Genomic DNA, 15,297 nt, shown 5'->3' with positions numbered 1-15,297 from the left:
AGTGAATGAGTCTATAGAAGAGAGACGGCGTCCAAACTAATAACATATTATGCAACCTTCATTAAGTCTGTACATGCAATGCGCTGCGGGTATATTGAAATATAAGTAAAGTTAATCACGTGAGGTTTCTGTTGTTGTTCCTGTCATATTTTTTCTTCCATTTTATTATGGTCACATACATCCAGCTAATAAGTATTTTCGCATTCACTTGGAGCAATTAGACAATGCCGACATCAAAGCAATTTTCATTATGCTTCACTAATAATTTTTTCTGCTAATCCCTGCTTTATTACAGCCCTCGCTCAGGGATGTGCTCCGTCGTTCTATAAAAGCCCGCGTGAAACAGGTACTTTCAAACTGTAACCGTCATTCCCAATTGCTGTTGGCCTAGTCCCACATTCTTCGAACGGTAAGTAAACTTGAGCGAGCGATGGAATCCGCAGCCTCCAAATACGCTAGACATATGTTCTTTAAACTTATTCCCTTAGATTCGCAATGCTGCAAAAAAAAGAAATCTGCATGAGATATGAGTTTTCGATAGAGCGAAACAAGTTAACAAATCCCGCATTATCCTTTCCCGGTGAGCCAGTAACGCTATTCGCACAATGCGCGACGGCTTTCTATGTTGTATGTTCGATACTTAGCTTTTGTTTTCAACAGAAAGCTTTGCGGGCTGACATTTGTCATATCGAGCATGATTATCTAAGGCCAAGCATTGATAATAGATTACGTTTCGCAATAACCATCTCACGGGAAACATCTGTCGCATTGTTTTTATGCTTATAAAATCAATCTGATAAGCCAAGATACACAATCACAAATACGAAACTCTTTTTCCTTGTTCTTCCACCATATGAGAAACATCTCATAAGAAAGGTATCAGAAACAGTATCCCCTAAACATTGTAAATTTTTCAAAATCATATACTCATCTTCTCTCGCAAAGCTCTGGACAATTTTTCCAGCAAATATTCTTCTTCTGTGCAAATCTATTATTGATCGAAATCCCGTAGAGTTTGAAGACGCGTGACAGTGATGTCACCAAGCATCTTGGAGTCAGTGTAATCTTTGACCTGAGCTGGGAACCTTAGTAATAAGATTTAAAAAGTAATTTAGAACAGTCCTCAAAATGTGCCTTCTTTGAATGCCGCGCTCCACTTTTCAGTAGTTGCTGTAATTTTCGGCCGTACGGACGAGCATACTAATCCGCCAACTCGAGCGTCGGAACATCAGTGATATCATGTTCGCCAAAGCGTCCGATGCATTTTTCAGGAGTAGCCCTTGTGAATGTATGCACCTTTACGACGAAACACATAGGAAGGATATCAGCAGCCGCGGCTTTGAGGTGGTGAGTTTGGTTTGAGCGTTGACGCGGAGTGTTCGCACGCTTTACTTCCGTAAGAGCTCAGAGTGGAGTAGCGAGGCACACTACGGTGCGGTTGCGTGAACCCCGAAAGCTGTGCAATTGGCTAACATGCGTCTGCACTCCCCGCTCAAAGGTACCACGCATCCATTCATTTAAAAAAATTGTCAAGTTGATTTCCGGTGACAAGACATATTTTATATTGCCAGATCGCATCTTAAATTGTAATATGATAAGTTGCATTATAAGCAATTACCGTAGCGAAGCAAATTCTTCCGCCTATGACATTTCTATTTGTCGGCAAATAAATGGGGTGGTGCAATATACTAGCAGTACGGCTCTTAGTCAACGTCGAAGTGAAGTGAACACCGTCTTACTTGTTTTTATTTTTGTTACACCATCAACTCGTTCCAGCGATACGTTTAATGTAGGGCTTGTTTCACTGAGATGACCCAATTGCTCTCCGAGCAATGCTCTGCGTAGTACGGTGTCATTTCAAATTTTTAGGTCATTCAAGTTCTCACAAAGAAACAATGTAGCTAATCGAAAATCTCATCTTTGTAGTTTACTTTGCCTACATTTTTGGAGCCCGAAGCTACATAATCATAGCGGAATAGCCTGATTTACACCTCGTCAATATTTCGCGCAGTATTATCACACTAGGACATCTTTACTTGATTTAAAATTGTTTCTAATGGGTGTGGGATCATTCAGTCGTACATAAATGCCGCATATACTCGTGTAACTGGAGCATCCGGGCAGATGCCGCACCCATACCTTGGCAGTCAACTATACGGAGGAAACACAAATTCTTTTTGAGAAGCTATCACGTTCGTTGGCCCGATGGCGCGCTCGCGCATCAGTGAATTTTCACACGCTGCGTATCCCTGTGTGACGCTATTAGATGGCTAGAGTCATCTAGTAGTGGCATCTAATATCGGAAGCCCTATGGCTGCGGCCCTTACACGGGACCGAACCAAAACGTTCTGACTAATGTAAGTGCCGCACCTTGTCAAAATTGTGGATAATGTGTGGCTCATACAAGAGTCTGTCAGGTAGCCAGCAGGTCTTCTTGAGATTTATAACGAATACTTTTGTGATCTCCTATATAGCCGTCTAAAATGAAGTTATGGCCTAACGTGAGACGATATTACATTTTAGTGAGTGCGACGACATCATAATGAAACAAACCACACTATTTTCTTATTTGCATGCTGACCATATAATAATTCTATACGCTTTCCGTATGTCTGGTGCTTTCCCACTACACTTGTTTGTTAGAGACTGCTGATGTTATACGTAGGGCGGAAAATAAAACAACAATCGAGAATATGAGACAAGAATGGAGTGCGTATTGCGCGAATTTTAACAAGACCAGTTGCAAGGAGATATAAAAGTACGGAAACATCACTATCAGCCTCTGAAATTAAATATATAGCTAGAACACCATCTTGAATTGCATCTCAGCAATGTTGTAAAGATTCCAGCTTGATCTATGGCGCGCCTTTCTTAAACGGCATGGCTCAACTGGCAGGCACAAGATTTTGGGCCAGCATTGATTTACCCGTTAGATTAATTTCATTACACTTCACGTTTATTTAGAGTTCATTTACTCTATATTGCCTATAATGTGAGGCATTGAGTCCATTCAGTACCAGAGGAAGGTTTTTATGCAGATGGATATTTTCTTCGCTGGGTACAAGCAAGACGAGCAACACTTTCGAGCTCGATTGGCGTCCTGGTAGATCACAGCTTCTTACGCAATTAAGGAAAGAGTAACATCATAAATACGAATGCTGTTTTTAATAAAACCTCTAACGCAATTTTACAACTCAGGCAGTAAGAATAAGAATAATATGAATCGCAAAGATATTCGAAATGTCCACTACAGATTCTGCAGTTCTTTATTCTTGCATTTTTCGCTCCAGATTAATTAGTATTTGCTTTATTTTCGAATATGCAAAAGGAGAACACGCTTTGGAGTCTCAAAAATTTCTAAATAATTTAAAACATTGTGCGCTATTGCAATATTGCGCTTGCCTCCTACATTCAACAGAGCACTCCATGTGTGTCTGATGACGTGCTGCTCGCCAGTTTCGTCCCGTTCGATCTACCCGTGCACGAGGCAACTAGATGATTCTACCTTTCAAGCTCCTGATTTGACCGCATGTCCTGGTGGAAATTACGCGCATTAACCTATTTCGTAATTACGCCTCCTTTCAGCAGGACACCGATGGACATCAATTAGACAATTTTTGAAGAGTACTTTCCTTTACAGGAACGAGATGGCGCTTTGGGCGGTGCACTGCGCGTTTCTTAGATCGGAAGCACAGGCATTTAAACTATTACCACTTCTGTCCTGCTCTTGAGGGACTGGCTGTTCAAAATGCAGCTGGGTGATCGCTAATGAACTCCATGCTGCAAAAGGTGGAACAGTAGAAGGAAAGAACTGTCCAGTAGTTCGCTGCAAGTAGAGTAACTTGTATATTGAGGAAGGGAAATAATCGGTGTGACAAAACTCTAGGACTGCTGCTACACAACGACTAACTTTTTTGGCGGTCCTTCGCGATACGAGACATCCCTTGAGGTAAAAAAAAAACATTCACTCAGACGCCCGGGTTGCATTGCTAACCTCGAAAGAGAGGACTTCAACCACGGAACGCCGGCAAGAACACCACTCCTTGCACAATGAAAGGGAGATTAGCACGTTCCCCCGCACAGTATGCTTTTCAGACTAGATATACAGACATCCACTACGACTCACATTGTAACTCTCACTCGAACAACTGCACCCAACTCACATTCAACGCCCACTTGACGCAATAATCACGAATAAGTGTATGGGTAAATTGATGAACAAATACGCGGGACAATTGCTGACGTAATACACCAATAGAACACGAATGCTCAAAACTGAACTTTCCATGACTGTGCAAAAGAGTAAGCGGGTAACTCGCAATAATACGTCTTTGCTACAAGCGTTTATAAAGTACATAACGACAGTGCTCCGCCCCATGTGCGCAATGTTAAGAAATCTGCCGCAAGTAGACAAATCCGCCAGGGATTACGTGAAAAATCGACAATGAGACAGTGACTGCCCACGATGATGCTACTTGGAAAGAAATATCCAAAGCCGCTCTTTGCAAGATATTGCCAATCAATGGTACAAGAGCAAAAGCAACTAATACTTATTTATTTAGAACAGGAATGTCTGGACAGCCTCGAATGTCTTTCCATTGCCGCTTGTCGTGAAAACACCATATCGGCTGCTCGCACCTTTTGGACAAGACGTAATGAACTATGGAAGCGCTTATAATGTTCTGGCAAAGCTTCGCGTCTTTTACCGATCTAAGGTCTGCAATCTCTCCCTAACCAGAACTCAACTGGACCACTCCGGCGTCATAGATATTCGTTGTAACCACGGAGACAACAGAGGCAGCTGAAGCAATTGTTGGAGGGGTCGGCACCCTGGGTAATAACTCAATGTTTTTATTACACCGGAACCGAAATTCCGTTTGGATGTACAGGCATATCAACAGCATGAAAAAGGTGTGGTTTTTCAAGTGAAACACTGTTATTGATGTGAATACTTTCGTTATGCGCATGAACGTCGGACCGCAATGACACACGAGTTTCGCACAGCATACTTCGTAGGTGCTTGGAGCAGCAGGAACACGAAGATGTCAGTTGCGATAACCACAAGTTATTCCGCGAAGTATTCAAGCTATCTTTACTTCACGCGGCAGTAATCAGAGCATAAAATGCATATTTTGCAGGTGAATACACAATGAACGGGCTACTGGGAAGAAACATCGCTGTGGTGGCAGCCACCCTAATAGGTAAGCTTACGTTGCAACTTCTGCAACTGCATTCTTCTACCAAACTGATCAATCGCAGAATTTTCACGATGTTACAGTATATTGCTAACGTGTGAGAGAGTACGGGGTCTAGGCCTACGTATGTTCACAAAACAATTTTTCACTCACCGCTGCATTTTTCTTCCTCAAATTTTGAAGAACGATCGCATTTTGTTGTCGATTTCGTTTAGTCATAAACACTTCGCATGCTTAGTCGCCGGTTTATTAGGAAACAAATCAGAAACTGTTCTCACCTATGGGAAAAACTGCCAGCCCTTGCACAGACTTGTGTCGCCGCCTGCCAACAGCAGCAAGAAGGAGCTGCTGCCGCGGAGCCGGAGGATTTGAAGATGCCGTTTCGTTTGCGAAGCAGCTTCTTCCCGCTGCTTCCGGCAAGCTTCGACACAAATCTGTGCGAGCGCCGTCTTTTAGGACCCTATTCTTTCCATTTTTTAATTTTACTTTAAAAACAGGTGACCAATCATGCCAAGTATTATTCTAAACGAAGTCGACAACTAAATGCGATCGTTCTGCAATATTTGAGCAAGAAAGTGCAGCGGTGAGTGCAAAACCTTTTTTTGAACACGAGCAGCCAAATATTCAGGACCCTGTATTAGCACTTGCGTATGATGCCACTACGCTTACCAATCGCTGTGCTTGCCTTAGGTGCGCATTTGAGATTCTGGTAAAATAATGAAATTGTAAACGAAGATCAAAACATCCTCCTATTTTAATGCAGCCCAGAACCGCATGGTGTAGGCGTCGTTGGACGTGCGCACTTCTCCCTGATCCGCAACAGCTGTCCTGAAATTTTTGTTCTGTATGCATATTTCGCAGCACTTATTTGTGAGACCCACTTTATTTACGACAATATTACAGATTTGCGACTAAATACTATGAAAAGTGCTTCGTTCATTACAAAAGTTCATTACATTACATTATAACATTTATTTTATACAGTATTTCTTCAGTTGCGCTTTCAAAACTCAGCTTCTGTAGTGGTAGCTCGTGCCCAATGTTCTATGATGGGCTTATCAGGTGGTTATATAAATTGTTAGGACCAGTGACCGGCGGGAAGTGAACACATCCGCGAGGCAACAAAAAATATTGGCAAGCCCATTTAATGAGAACTGTCTACGCTAATGCGTTTAACATTGAATGCATATAGCAACGCAAGGCGTGTTGACCATCCAAGCAAGCCTCGTTTTGCGCGCTTCCGCCAGAACACTTGGCGCCATCTTGCGGAGCAGCCGCATATTCTGTGCGGGGGGTCGAGAATACACAACTCTTGCATGCGTGTGAACGTCGAGAAGCGCGTAATCTTAAAACCAAATTCGACTCACTGGGCCTGTTGCGCAGTCTGGTATCGCTACCGAGAGGTCCGCACATGGCCTTGGAGACAACCAACGTGACGAGCAGTTGCCTGCCAACGCTGAGAATCGTTTTCTTGCTTTCCGCGCCCCTAATGTCACACCCTCAGGAATTCAAGTCGGCGAGATGCTTATTGAAGAGCGGCACGCAAACCGTGCAGTTATGGCGCAGCCTGCTGAAAGCCCTGAGTTTCTGTGGTTGATGAACCTTTGTGACGTGGGGGCGGTACCACCTACCATCTGAAGAACTTAAGCGATCTTTTCTCGTCAGTCTAATGTGGTCCATTCCTGGCGGCGCAAAACCTTGTTGCCATGATGGCGTTAACGACATACTTCGTAGAGCGGAATGCACCACTGACCCAAGTAGACATCAAAGAAGTTTGCGGTAAACGAGGAGGGCGCAGCTGAGCGCAAGAATAATAGGACGAGCGTAGCAGGCTCCTACAAATCGAGAAGTCTCCGTGGTAATGGGCTGCAGATTAAAAATGGCTTCAACCTGGGCAAACCAAACCTGCTGGCTTTGCGCCAGAACATCGCCAGGCGGTGAGGCACCGCTGCGACATTCGGTGGGCGTGAACTAGCGTGAAGCGAAATGTTTCCTGAGGGCGCTAGGTTGCTGAGGTCGGCCCGCTCTTATCCCGGAGTCATAGTTGTGGGGAGCTGAGGACGCGCAGGGGATCACCAGAACAAGAGGACCGGTAGCATGCTTCAGAACAGAACTGCTCGGACTATGCTTGTGCACCGAGCACGCGCAGCCCAGCTTTATTTCGCCTCTGTTTCTCCGCCGGCGACGAGGCACCCGCTGAGAATGCCGACCTTGGTGTCCCCGCGTTGCGGCATCGTAGGGCGCTGCAAGTTCATTGAAGGTCGTCAAAGATCGACTTACACTTATCTAGTGATCCAAGTAGTCGTCGGAGTCTTTGGACACGTCTGCGTACCTACCCACTCTGCAATGCATATACGGGGCATAAAAAGTGACCTGTGTTGGCGCGAAAGAGGTTCGTTGAACAGCGACACGTATTTACACATTACCCCACACTTAGTGACCCAAGTTGATTCAACGGTTGGTTTCAAAGCCTGTTTTCTCAGCACAGCAGCCAATGAAGGTGGGATTCCTGATCTGTTTACCTGCTAATCGCACTGTGCATCACGGCCGCTAGCATGAGTTTTTGACTGTTTGCTAACTCGTGGTGGTGGCACTTCCCTTTGCCTTTGATATATAAATATATGTTCGTGTTTGTATAGGACTGCGTGCTGGGAATTCTCGACTCGGTTAGATTGTTTCTTTTTCCTTTTCTTTAAACATACAAATTTTGATATTGTTCTTTCTGCTATATGAAAAGGGATATACTTCACAATTACAGAGTTACTACGTCTCGCTGTTTTGTTTTCATTTCAATAAAAAATGGGAGGTGAAAAAAACGTTCGACACAAACTATCATAGAACACACCCTGAAAGTTCATGAAGTAAGCGGCGAATGCTAGCACAATAAAAATATGGGCGCCCTTTATATTAATTTAAAACGTTCTGAAGCATTTTGGTATCAGCACCATTCACACTTAACATCCTACTCGTCATTGTCGCTTTTCATTGCAGTGGCACTGATCCAAAGCATGGCCGGAGTTGGCATGGCCGCATGGCCGGAGTTGGTAGGACGAATGGATGATGAGGCTGAGCGATATCAGCCAGAACAATTGCAACCAACTGAGTGAGCTGCACTGACTGCAGGAACAAACTCAGCTTCGTATTTCATCTCGATGCTGTGTCCCCCACCTGAAAGCTGCTATGTCCTTTGAGCAACGCTATTATGATGAGAAAATTCAAGTACGTCCGATCAATAAACTTAACCACTACTGAAGCATTCATTCTGGCCTCTTTTTTATGCCCTAACCATTTTGCTTCCCTAATCTTTTGATACTTGCTGCCCTTACTGATATCTGCTTCCAGATTTGTTAGCAGGACTGTCTATTAGAATGTGTTGCAGTATCATTTATTGAAGTATTATTCCTCTATTACGTTTACACCTTTCGTCTTTGTCCAACTTAGTGGACTGCATAAGGCTTGCTTGTTTATTGAGCTTCGTTGAACCAGTGACCAGAAACACGAAATCAGTTTATAGTGACAAAGTATTCATTGCAAACAATGTTTTAGTTCATTTTTTGGTTCCACACTACAAGGGAAATGGACGCCAGTCTTACCGTTTAAAATTTCGTTCTCAACGCCTCAGGTTTACCATTAATCAGACTTTGACCTCTTCAAAGCCGCTGTACATAACTTAATCATTTTCTAGTTCATGTAATGTATTAGATAGCTTTATTTTTATGTGTTTGTCCGTATGCTGTTTTCCAAGTTTGTATCTGAAGTGCAGTATTTTTATTATATTCACGGTAAATATTTTATTGGTGATGTCTGCATTTATTGATTTGCCGTTAACTGCTTGGTATTACTTCACAGTATATATATATGAATAGGATGAATATGCGCGACGTGACCATGACGTGAGAGGTATAAAATTATTGCTTTTGAATTTGCAACAATAGAAACTGGCCCTGGGAAACCTTTAACGCCCGAACTCTGCTTGTCTATTGAAGCTAGCTTAACAGGACACTTTGAAGAACTATCAGGCCTGGTTAGGGATATCATTGGCCTTAGTGAGATGCGAACTGTTGAGGCTTATACAGTGCTCACCAATGGCCATGTCATCTGTTATAGAGGTTTGCCACATAAGAAGCGATTCGGCGCAGCATTCATTATCCATAAAGACATTGCGGGCAACATTGACGAATTCTCCAGCATTTGGGACTGATTCCGGGACAAGTCCAAGAGGTCAGAATCAACGCTTGGAAGAATGTCCTTACGGTAGATGTGAAATCTCGGGCGTCCGTGGACAAACTGAAAGAAATTGGAGTGTTAGGCGGTATGCCGGTCCGCCCCTATCTCTCTCACGGCAAACGGACTTCCGCTGGAGTTATCACAGACGTAGACCCTGAAATAACGGACAGCGACCTGCGGACACTGATCAAATCTACGGCCAAGATAGTCGACATTCATCGTTTCGGCCGATCACAGTGTGTTAAAGTTGTTTTTGAAGCCGACTCCATCCCATCCCACGTCAAGGTGGGCTATGTGCGGCATCCTGTCCGTCTGTATGTTCCAAAGCCTGTTCAATGCCGCAAATGCAACAGGATTGGCCATGTGAGTGCTGTATGCAGAAACGACATATCCTGCCGTCGATGCGGCGGATCACACCAGCATGACACTTGCAAGACGGAGACAGTCAAGTGCACCAACTGCTTCGGCGCTCATGAGGCGACGGCTAAAGACTGTCCAAGGATGAAGAACGAGAGGCTTATCCTGAAGAAGATGGTAAAAGAACACTCCAGTCACCAAGAAGCGGCCGCGTCTATTCGTCGCCGCAAACGTCGTTCCCGACACCAACGCCCAGAGTCACGCGTCACTTGTCTGTCTCAGGCGCCGTCACAGCAACTCTCAGCTCCGTTGCCTCAACGTATTGAGCTGCAGAATGATAAGACGCCGCCTGCTGCAGCGGCCCATGTTACCACGGTGGTTCAGAAAGATGCGGGTACATTATCCACCTCCTCTGATGTGGAATGGCCTGCTCTGTCTTCAAAAGTCGTCGAAGCAACGCGTCCATCAATCCGTGCCGGTCCAGTGGACATTAAGGACAAGCCGGAAGACCAGCAGGTGAACGTTCTTCTAAAAGAACTTTTACATTCCATGCGTACGCTGCTTTCAGGCCTCAATACGCCAACAGCAAGGGTTGTTGTTCAGTTTTTGGATGCAATTGAGCCGCTCTTGGCGGCATTGCAGTGATTCATTATGGCGCTACCACACAACCCCTTCTCTGTGTCGATGCACATACGTCGCAGTGTAGTGATGCAGTGGAATGCCCGAGGCCTGCGTGGTCGCCTAAGTGACTTCCGACAGCGCGTCCAGAAGTACCGCTTCCCTGTGATTGTTATATGTGAGCCCAACATGCCTTCTGCTTTCCGCCTTTCTGGATATGTACTGCTGTGGTCTCGAGAAGCTGATGAAACCAGCAAGGTATTAGTGTGCATACGCCGAGATATTCCACACTACCGCCTTGCCCTCCAGCACCATAACTCGAACCACTACATTTGCTTGACGTTAACACTTAAAGGGCGGGTCTTCTCGATCCTCGGCGGCTACATTCCACCCAGAGATCACATTGATTTCTCGTATCTGTCCTCAGCAATCCAGAGTTGCACAGCTCCCCATATTATTGTGGGCGACTTCAATGCTCATCACCCCCAATGGGGAAGTACAGTAATGAATAACCGTGGCAAAGCCTTGTCCGACTTTATGCACTCACAGGATTTCGTCAATATTAATGATGGCTCTCCTACGTTTCTGCGTGGCGCGTCCTATAGTAGCTGCTTGGACCTGACGTTTGTTTCCTCACGACTACAGTCTTCTATTAGGTGGTTCAGTGATGTGGAAACACATGGCAGTGATCACATACCAACGTATATCTGCATCAAGTGGTTCGCACCTACCACTTCGTCTCATGTGCGGTGCACGGACTGGCCCACTTTTAAGACATTCGTGGAGAATTCCTGTGCGAATCTCGAGTCACCAACGCAAATAGAAGACTTGATCACCTCCGCCCTCGGTGAGGCCACGCGGACCATATGTGCACCTTCATCGGGGTCTCCTATCGACGTGGAATACGAGAGGTTGCGCGCAGTCCGACGGCGCGCTGAAAGGAAATATAGAAGGACGAAATCCACGTACGATCTCGCCCTTTGTCGCCGAGCTCAACGACACATAAAGCGCCATCTCGAGAAATTAGGAAGGAAGCGCTGGAGAAAGTTCTGCTCATCACTGGATCCTCGCAAGCCGCTGTCACGTATTTGGCATGTAGTCAGGAGCCTACGTTTCCCCCCACAAGACAGGTACCCTTTCAGTGCTCTGGCCCTTTACCAACGCCGCAATGATGTAGAGGTAGCGGACGACTTCTGCAAAATGATTGTGGGCACAACTCAACCAGCCTCTATCCAATCCGAAGTTTTCGCGCCACCTTCCTCAAGTGACCACTACGACTTGCTCTTTACGATGCCCGAATTAGAGGCTGCTCTTGCGTCGTGTCGGCATTCATCTGCTCCTGGCCCTGACGGGATCTCGTACTCGTCTCTGTCTCACCTTGGCAGGGCTGGTCGCACTGCACTGCTCAATTATTACAACGACACATGGGTCTCCGGTATTGTTCCGCAGCAGTGGAAGATCAGCCGCCTGGTTGCTCTCTTGAAGCCTGGAAAGACTCCTTATGAGCTTACCTCATACCGCCCAGTTGCATTAGCCAGCTGTGTTGGCAAAGTTATGGAACGAATGGTCCTGGCGAGGCTCGAATGGTTTCTGGAAAGAAATGATCTTTATCCGAACATGATGACCGGTTTTCGGCGGGGTCGTTCTTCAATTGACAGCGTCATTGACCTCGTTACGACAGTGGAACATGAAAAACGTCAACGCCGACTCGTCGCCGCTGTTTTCTTAGATATCAAAGGGGCCTACGACAACATCCTTCATGAAGCCATTCTCGATGCCCTAGATGACTTGGGTATTGGCGGCCGGCTCTACCTGTGGATTGTGAGCTACCTCAGCGGCCGTTTCGTTTACATGTCCACGCCTGACGGAGACACTAACCGTCATCAGGTATGCCGCGGAGTTCCTCAGGGAGGGGTTCTCAGCCCAACATTATTTAATGTGGCACTGATTGGCCTGGTGGGTGAGCTTCCACCTCACATCCACATCAGTGCATATGCAGATGACATCTGCATCTGGGCTTCTGGTACAACACGCCCACAACTACGTGCGAAATTACAACGGGCTGTGTCATCTACTTCACGATACATACGGCGTCAGGGTTTGTGCTTAGCTGCCGAAAAATGTGCTGTGGTTGCATTCACGCGCAAATCCGTCTGCCGCTACCCGATCTCCATTAACGGTGTCATATTGCCGTATGTCTCCCACCACAGATTCTTGGGCATTATCATTGACCGCGATTTGTCATGGACGAGGCATGTTAACATGTTGAAGCAAAAACTTAATCTGTTTTGCCATGTTCTTCGCTTCGCAACAGGCATGAAATGGGGCCCCACGGAAGGCTCATTACTAAGACTTTATCAGTCTCTTTTCGTGGGCTACATTCGATACAGCCTTCCGATACTCTCAAACTTGAGCATTTCCTGCTTACGGACATTAGAGAGCGTCCAAGCGCAGGCACTCAAAATATGCCTCGGGTTGCCACGGCGTGCCTCCAACAAAGGCACAATTGAGGAAGCCCACGTATGCCCATTACCGATATACCTGTCCCACGAACCACTTCGTGTGTATTTACGCTTACTGACACGACACCATTGCCATCCATTGACGTCGGTTCTACATGAGCGTCCGGAAAGCAGTTTCACAAGTGCACTCCGCTGCCATCTACCCCACATAACAACAGGCTATGCCCTTCCATATCACCCCGTCAAACCACCATGGGTGATGGTTCAACCTTCCGTGTGCGTACATGTCCCCGGCATACTAAAGAAATCATTGGTTCCCGTCAGTGGACTACAACAACTTGCTCTCGCGTACATCTGGTCAGAATACCAGACATATGTTCATGTGTACACAGACGGCTCCGTGTCACCTAAGGCATCGACAGCAGCTGTGGTGATACCAGCCCAACAGATGACTCGAGGTTTCATACTCGACCATAATTCAACATCAACCGCTGCAGAGCTTGTGGCTATTCGGGAAGCGATTCGCCACATCTGCGGGGAAAGACCTCAAGAATGGTGCATTTTCACGGACTCAAAACCCGCGCTGCAAATTTTGGGATGCTTCCTGCGCCACACCGCATATCAGGTTCTGGCCCTGCAGATCACCGAGCTGCTTTCATACGCTCAAGAAAAACACCACCGCGTAGTGTTCCAATGGATCCCGGGACACTGTGGGCTCAACGGTAATGAGATGGCCGATGCTGCAGCAAGGCGCGCCCTCAGCAATGGCCTGCGAACTGCAGTGCCATTCTCCAGACCGGACATCACATGCCTCCTGTCGGAATTAATGAGGAGTGCGACGAGGAGATACTGGGCCCAGCCAGACGCTCGTCACGTCCGCCTTAAAAGCCTGGATCCCGATATGAAATTTCCAATTCTGCGTGGAATTCCACGCCCTCATACATGCCTGATACACCGACTGCGATTAGGCGTCGCCTTCACGCGCAAATATTTGCACATTATTGGACGGACAGACTCCCCGGACTGTTCAGTGTGTGGCGTGGTAGAGTCTATAGAACATGTGCTCGTGGTGTGCCCTGAGTATGCGCGAGAAAGACTGACATTGGCAGGTACATTGAGACAATTACACAATGGACCACTGTCAGAGGACCTCTTACTAGGCGCGTGGCCACAGAGTTGGCAGACGACAGAGACAATGCGTGCACTGTCACGTTTCCTATGTGACACGGGCCTGGACTCACGCCTGTGATATTAGTTGTTTAATGTGTCAATCACCTCGTTCCTCCCATTATCATCCCCCATTGTGACCCTTTTTCTTCCCCTCTTCCCCTTCCCTTACGTAGAGTAGCAGGCCAGATGCTCCATTATCCGGCCGACCTCTCTACATTTTCCATTCATTAAACTACCTCTCTCTCTCTCCAGCATTAATGAAGGGGCTGCAGTAGTCGTACTGAAACATAATAAAAGGTATAGCTTAAAGGTAAAACAAGCCTGTGCTGTAATGTTCTATCATGGTGATGCTGAAATATATCAGTCTTAGGAAGACGTTGAATTAGCAATGAGAAAAGTGCAAACTCACTATATTGTAGTAATACGTGACTTCAATGCAAAAGTGGGGAAATAAGCAGGCTGGTGAACAAGCAATTGGGAACTACTGCGTCCATTCTAGGAGCGCTAGAGGAGCGATGTCGGTAGCATACGCAGAAAAGAATGAGCTGCGAATAATCAGCGCCTTATTCAGGAAGAATAGGAAGAAAAGGTGGAGCTGGAAAAGCCCTATTGGTGAAACACTAAAGTGATTACATTCTTTCAGCCGATCGCCGTATAGCGCAGGATGTAGAAGTGTTTGGTAGGGTAAAGAACAGTGATCATAGGTTAGCGAGGGCTAGAATTCGCCTCAGTTTGAAGAGAGAAAGAGTGAAATCGGTCACGAAGATACAGGCCAACCTAAACCAGTAGGGGTAAAAGCAGACAAATTGAGGCTGCTAGTTGCAAATACATATGCAGCGTTAGAACAAAGAAATAAAAATGATATTGAAGGAACGAATGAAACCGTAACTACGCTGGCTTCAGAGGCAGCGATTGAAGCGGGAGCTAAAGCACCAAAGCAAACAAGAGGCAAGCTCTCCCGAGTAAGAAAAGACCTAATAAAGAAACGAAAAAGAATGAAAGTGTCTAACTCAAGAAATAAGATAGAATTCGTGGAACTGTCAAAACTGATCAACAAGGCGAAAATAGGTGATATTCGAAACTATAAAGTCAGAAAAACTGAAGAAGCCGTAAAAATGGGCGCAGCCTAAAATCAGTCAGAAAGAAACATGGCATACGACAAACCAAGATATATTCACTGAAATATAATCAAGGTAATACCATCAGCCATCACAGAGGTATAGTAAATGAAACGGAAGAATTACATACTGATCTACAAGCACCCAGAG

At 45.9% G+C, this 15,297-nt stretch overlaps 1 protein-coding gene and 1 long non-coding RNA gene across 2 annotated transcripts; both read left to right on the top strand.

The window, feature by feature from the left end:
* Positions 1 to 364: 364 nt before the first annotated feature.
* On the top strand, positions 365 to 8,380 carry LOC139059318 (uncharacterized). The gene is made up of 3 exons (XR_011514081.1): positions 365 to 409; positions 5,139 to 5,201; positions 8,187 to 8,380. It is a non-coding gene; the product is annotated as an uncharacterized lncRNA (long non-coding RNA).
* Positions 8,381 to 9,509: 1,129 nt separating this feature from the next.
* Positions 9,510 to 10,424, top strand: LOC139054382 (uncharacterized). Its single transcript, XM_070531299.1, has one exon. It carries the CDS (start codon positions 9,510 to 9,512, stop codon positions 10,422 to 10,424), a length of 915 nt encoding a protein of 304 aa, XP_070387400.1.
* The last annotated feature ends 4,873 nt before the right edge of the window (positions 10,425 to 15,297 follow it).

The sequence above is a fragment of the Dermacentor albipictus genome, chromosome 1 (assembly GCF_038994185.2).
Source record: "Dermacentor albipictus isolate Rhodes 1998 colony chromosome 1, USDA_Dalb.pri_finalv2, whole genome shotgun sequence".
NCBI lineage: Eukaryota > Metazoa > Arthropoda > Arachnida > Ixodida > Ixodidae > Dermacentor > Dermacentor albipictus.
This window is presented reverse-complemented; position numbering and strand designations above follow the sequence as displayed.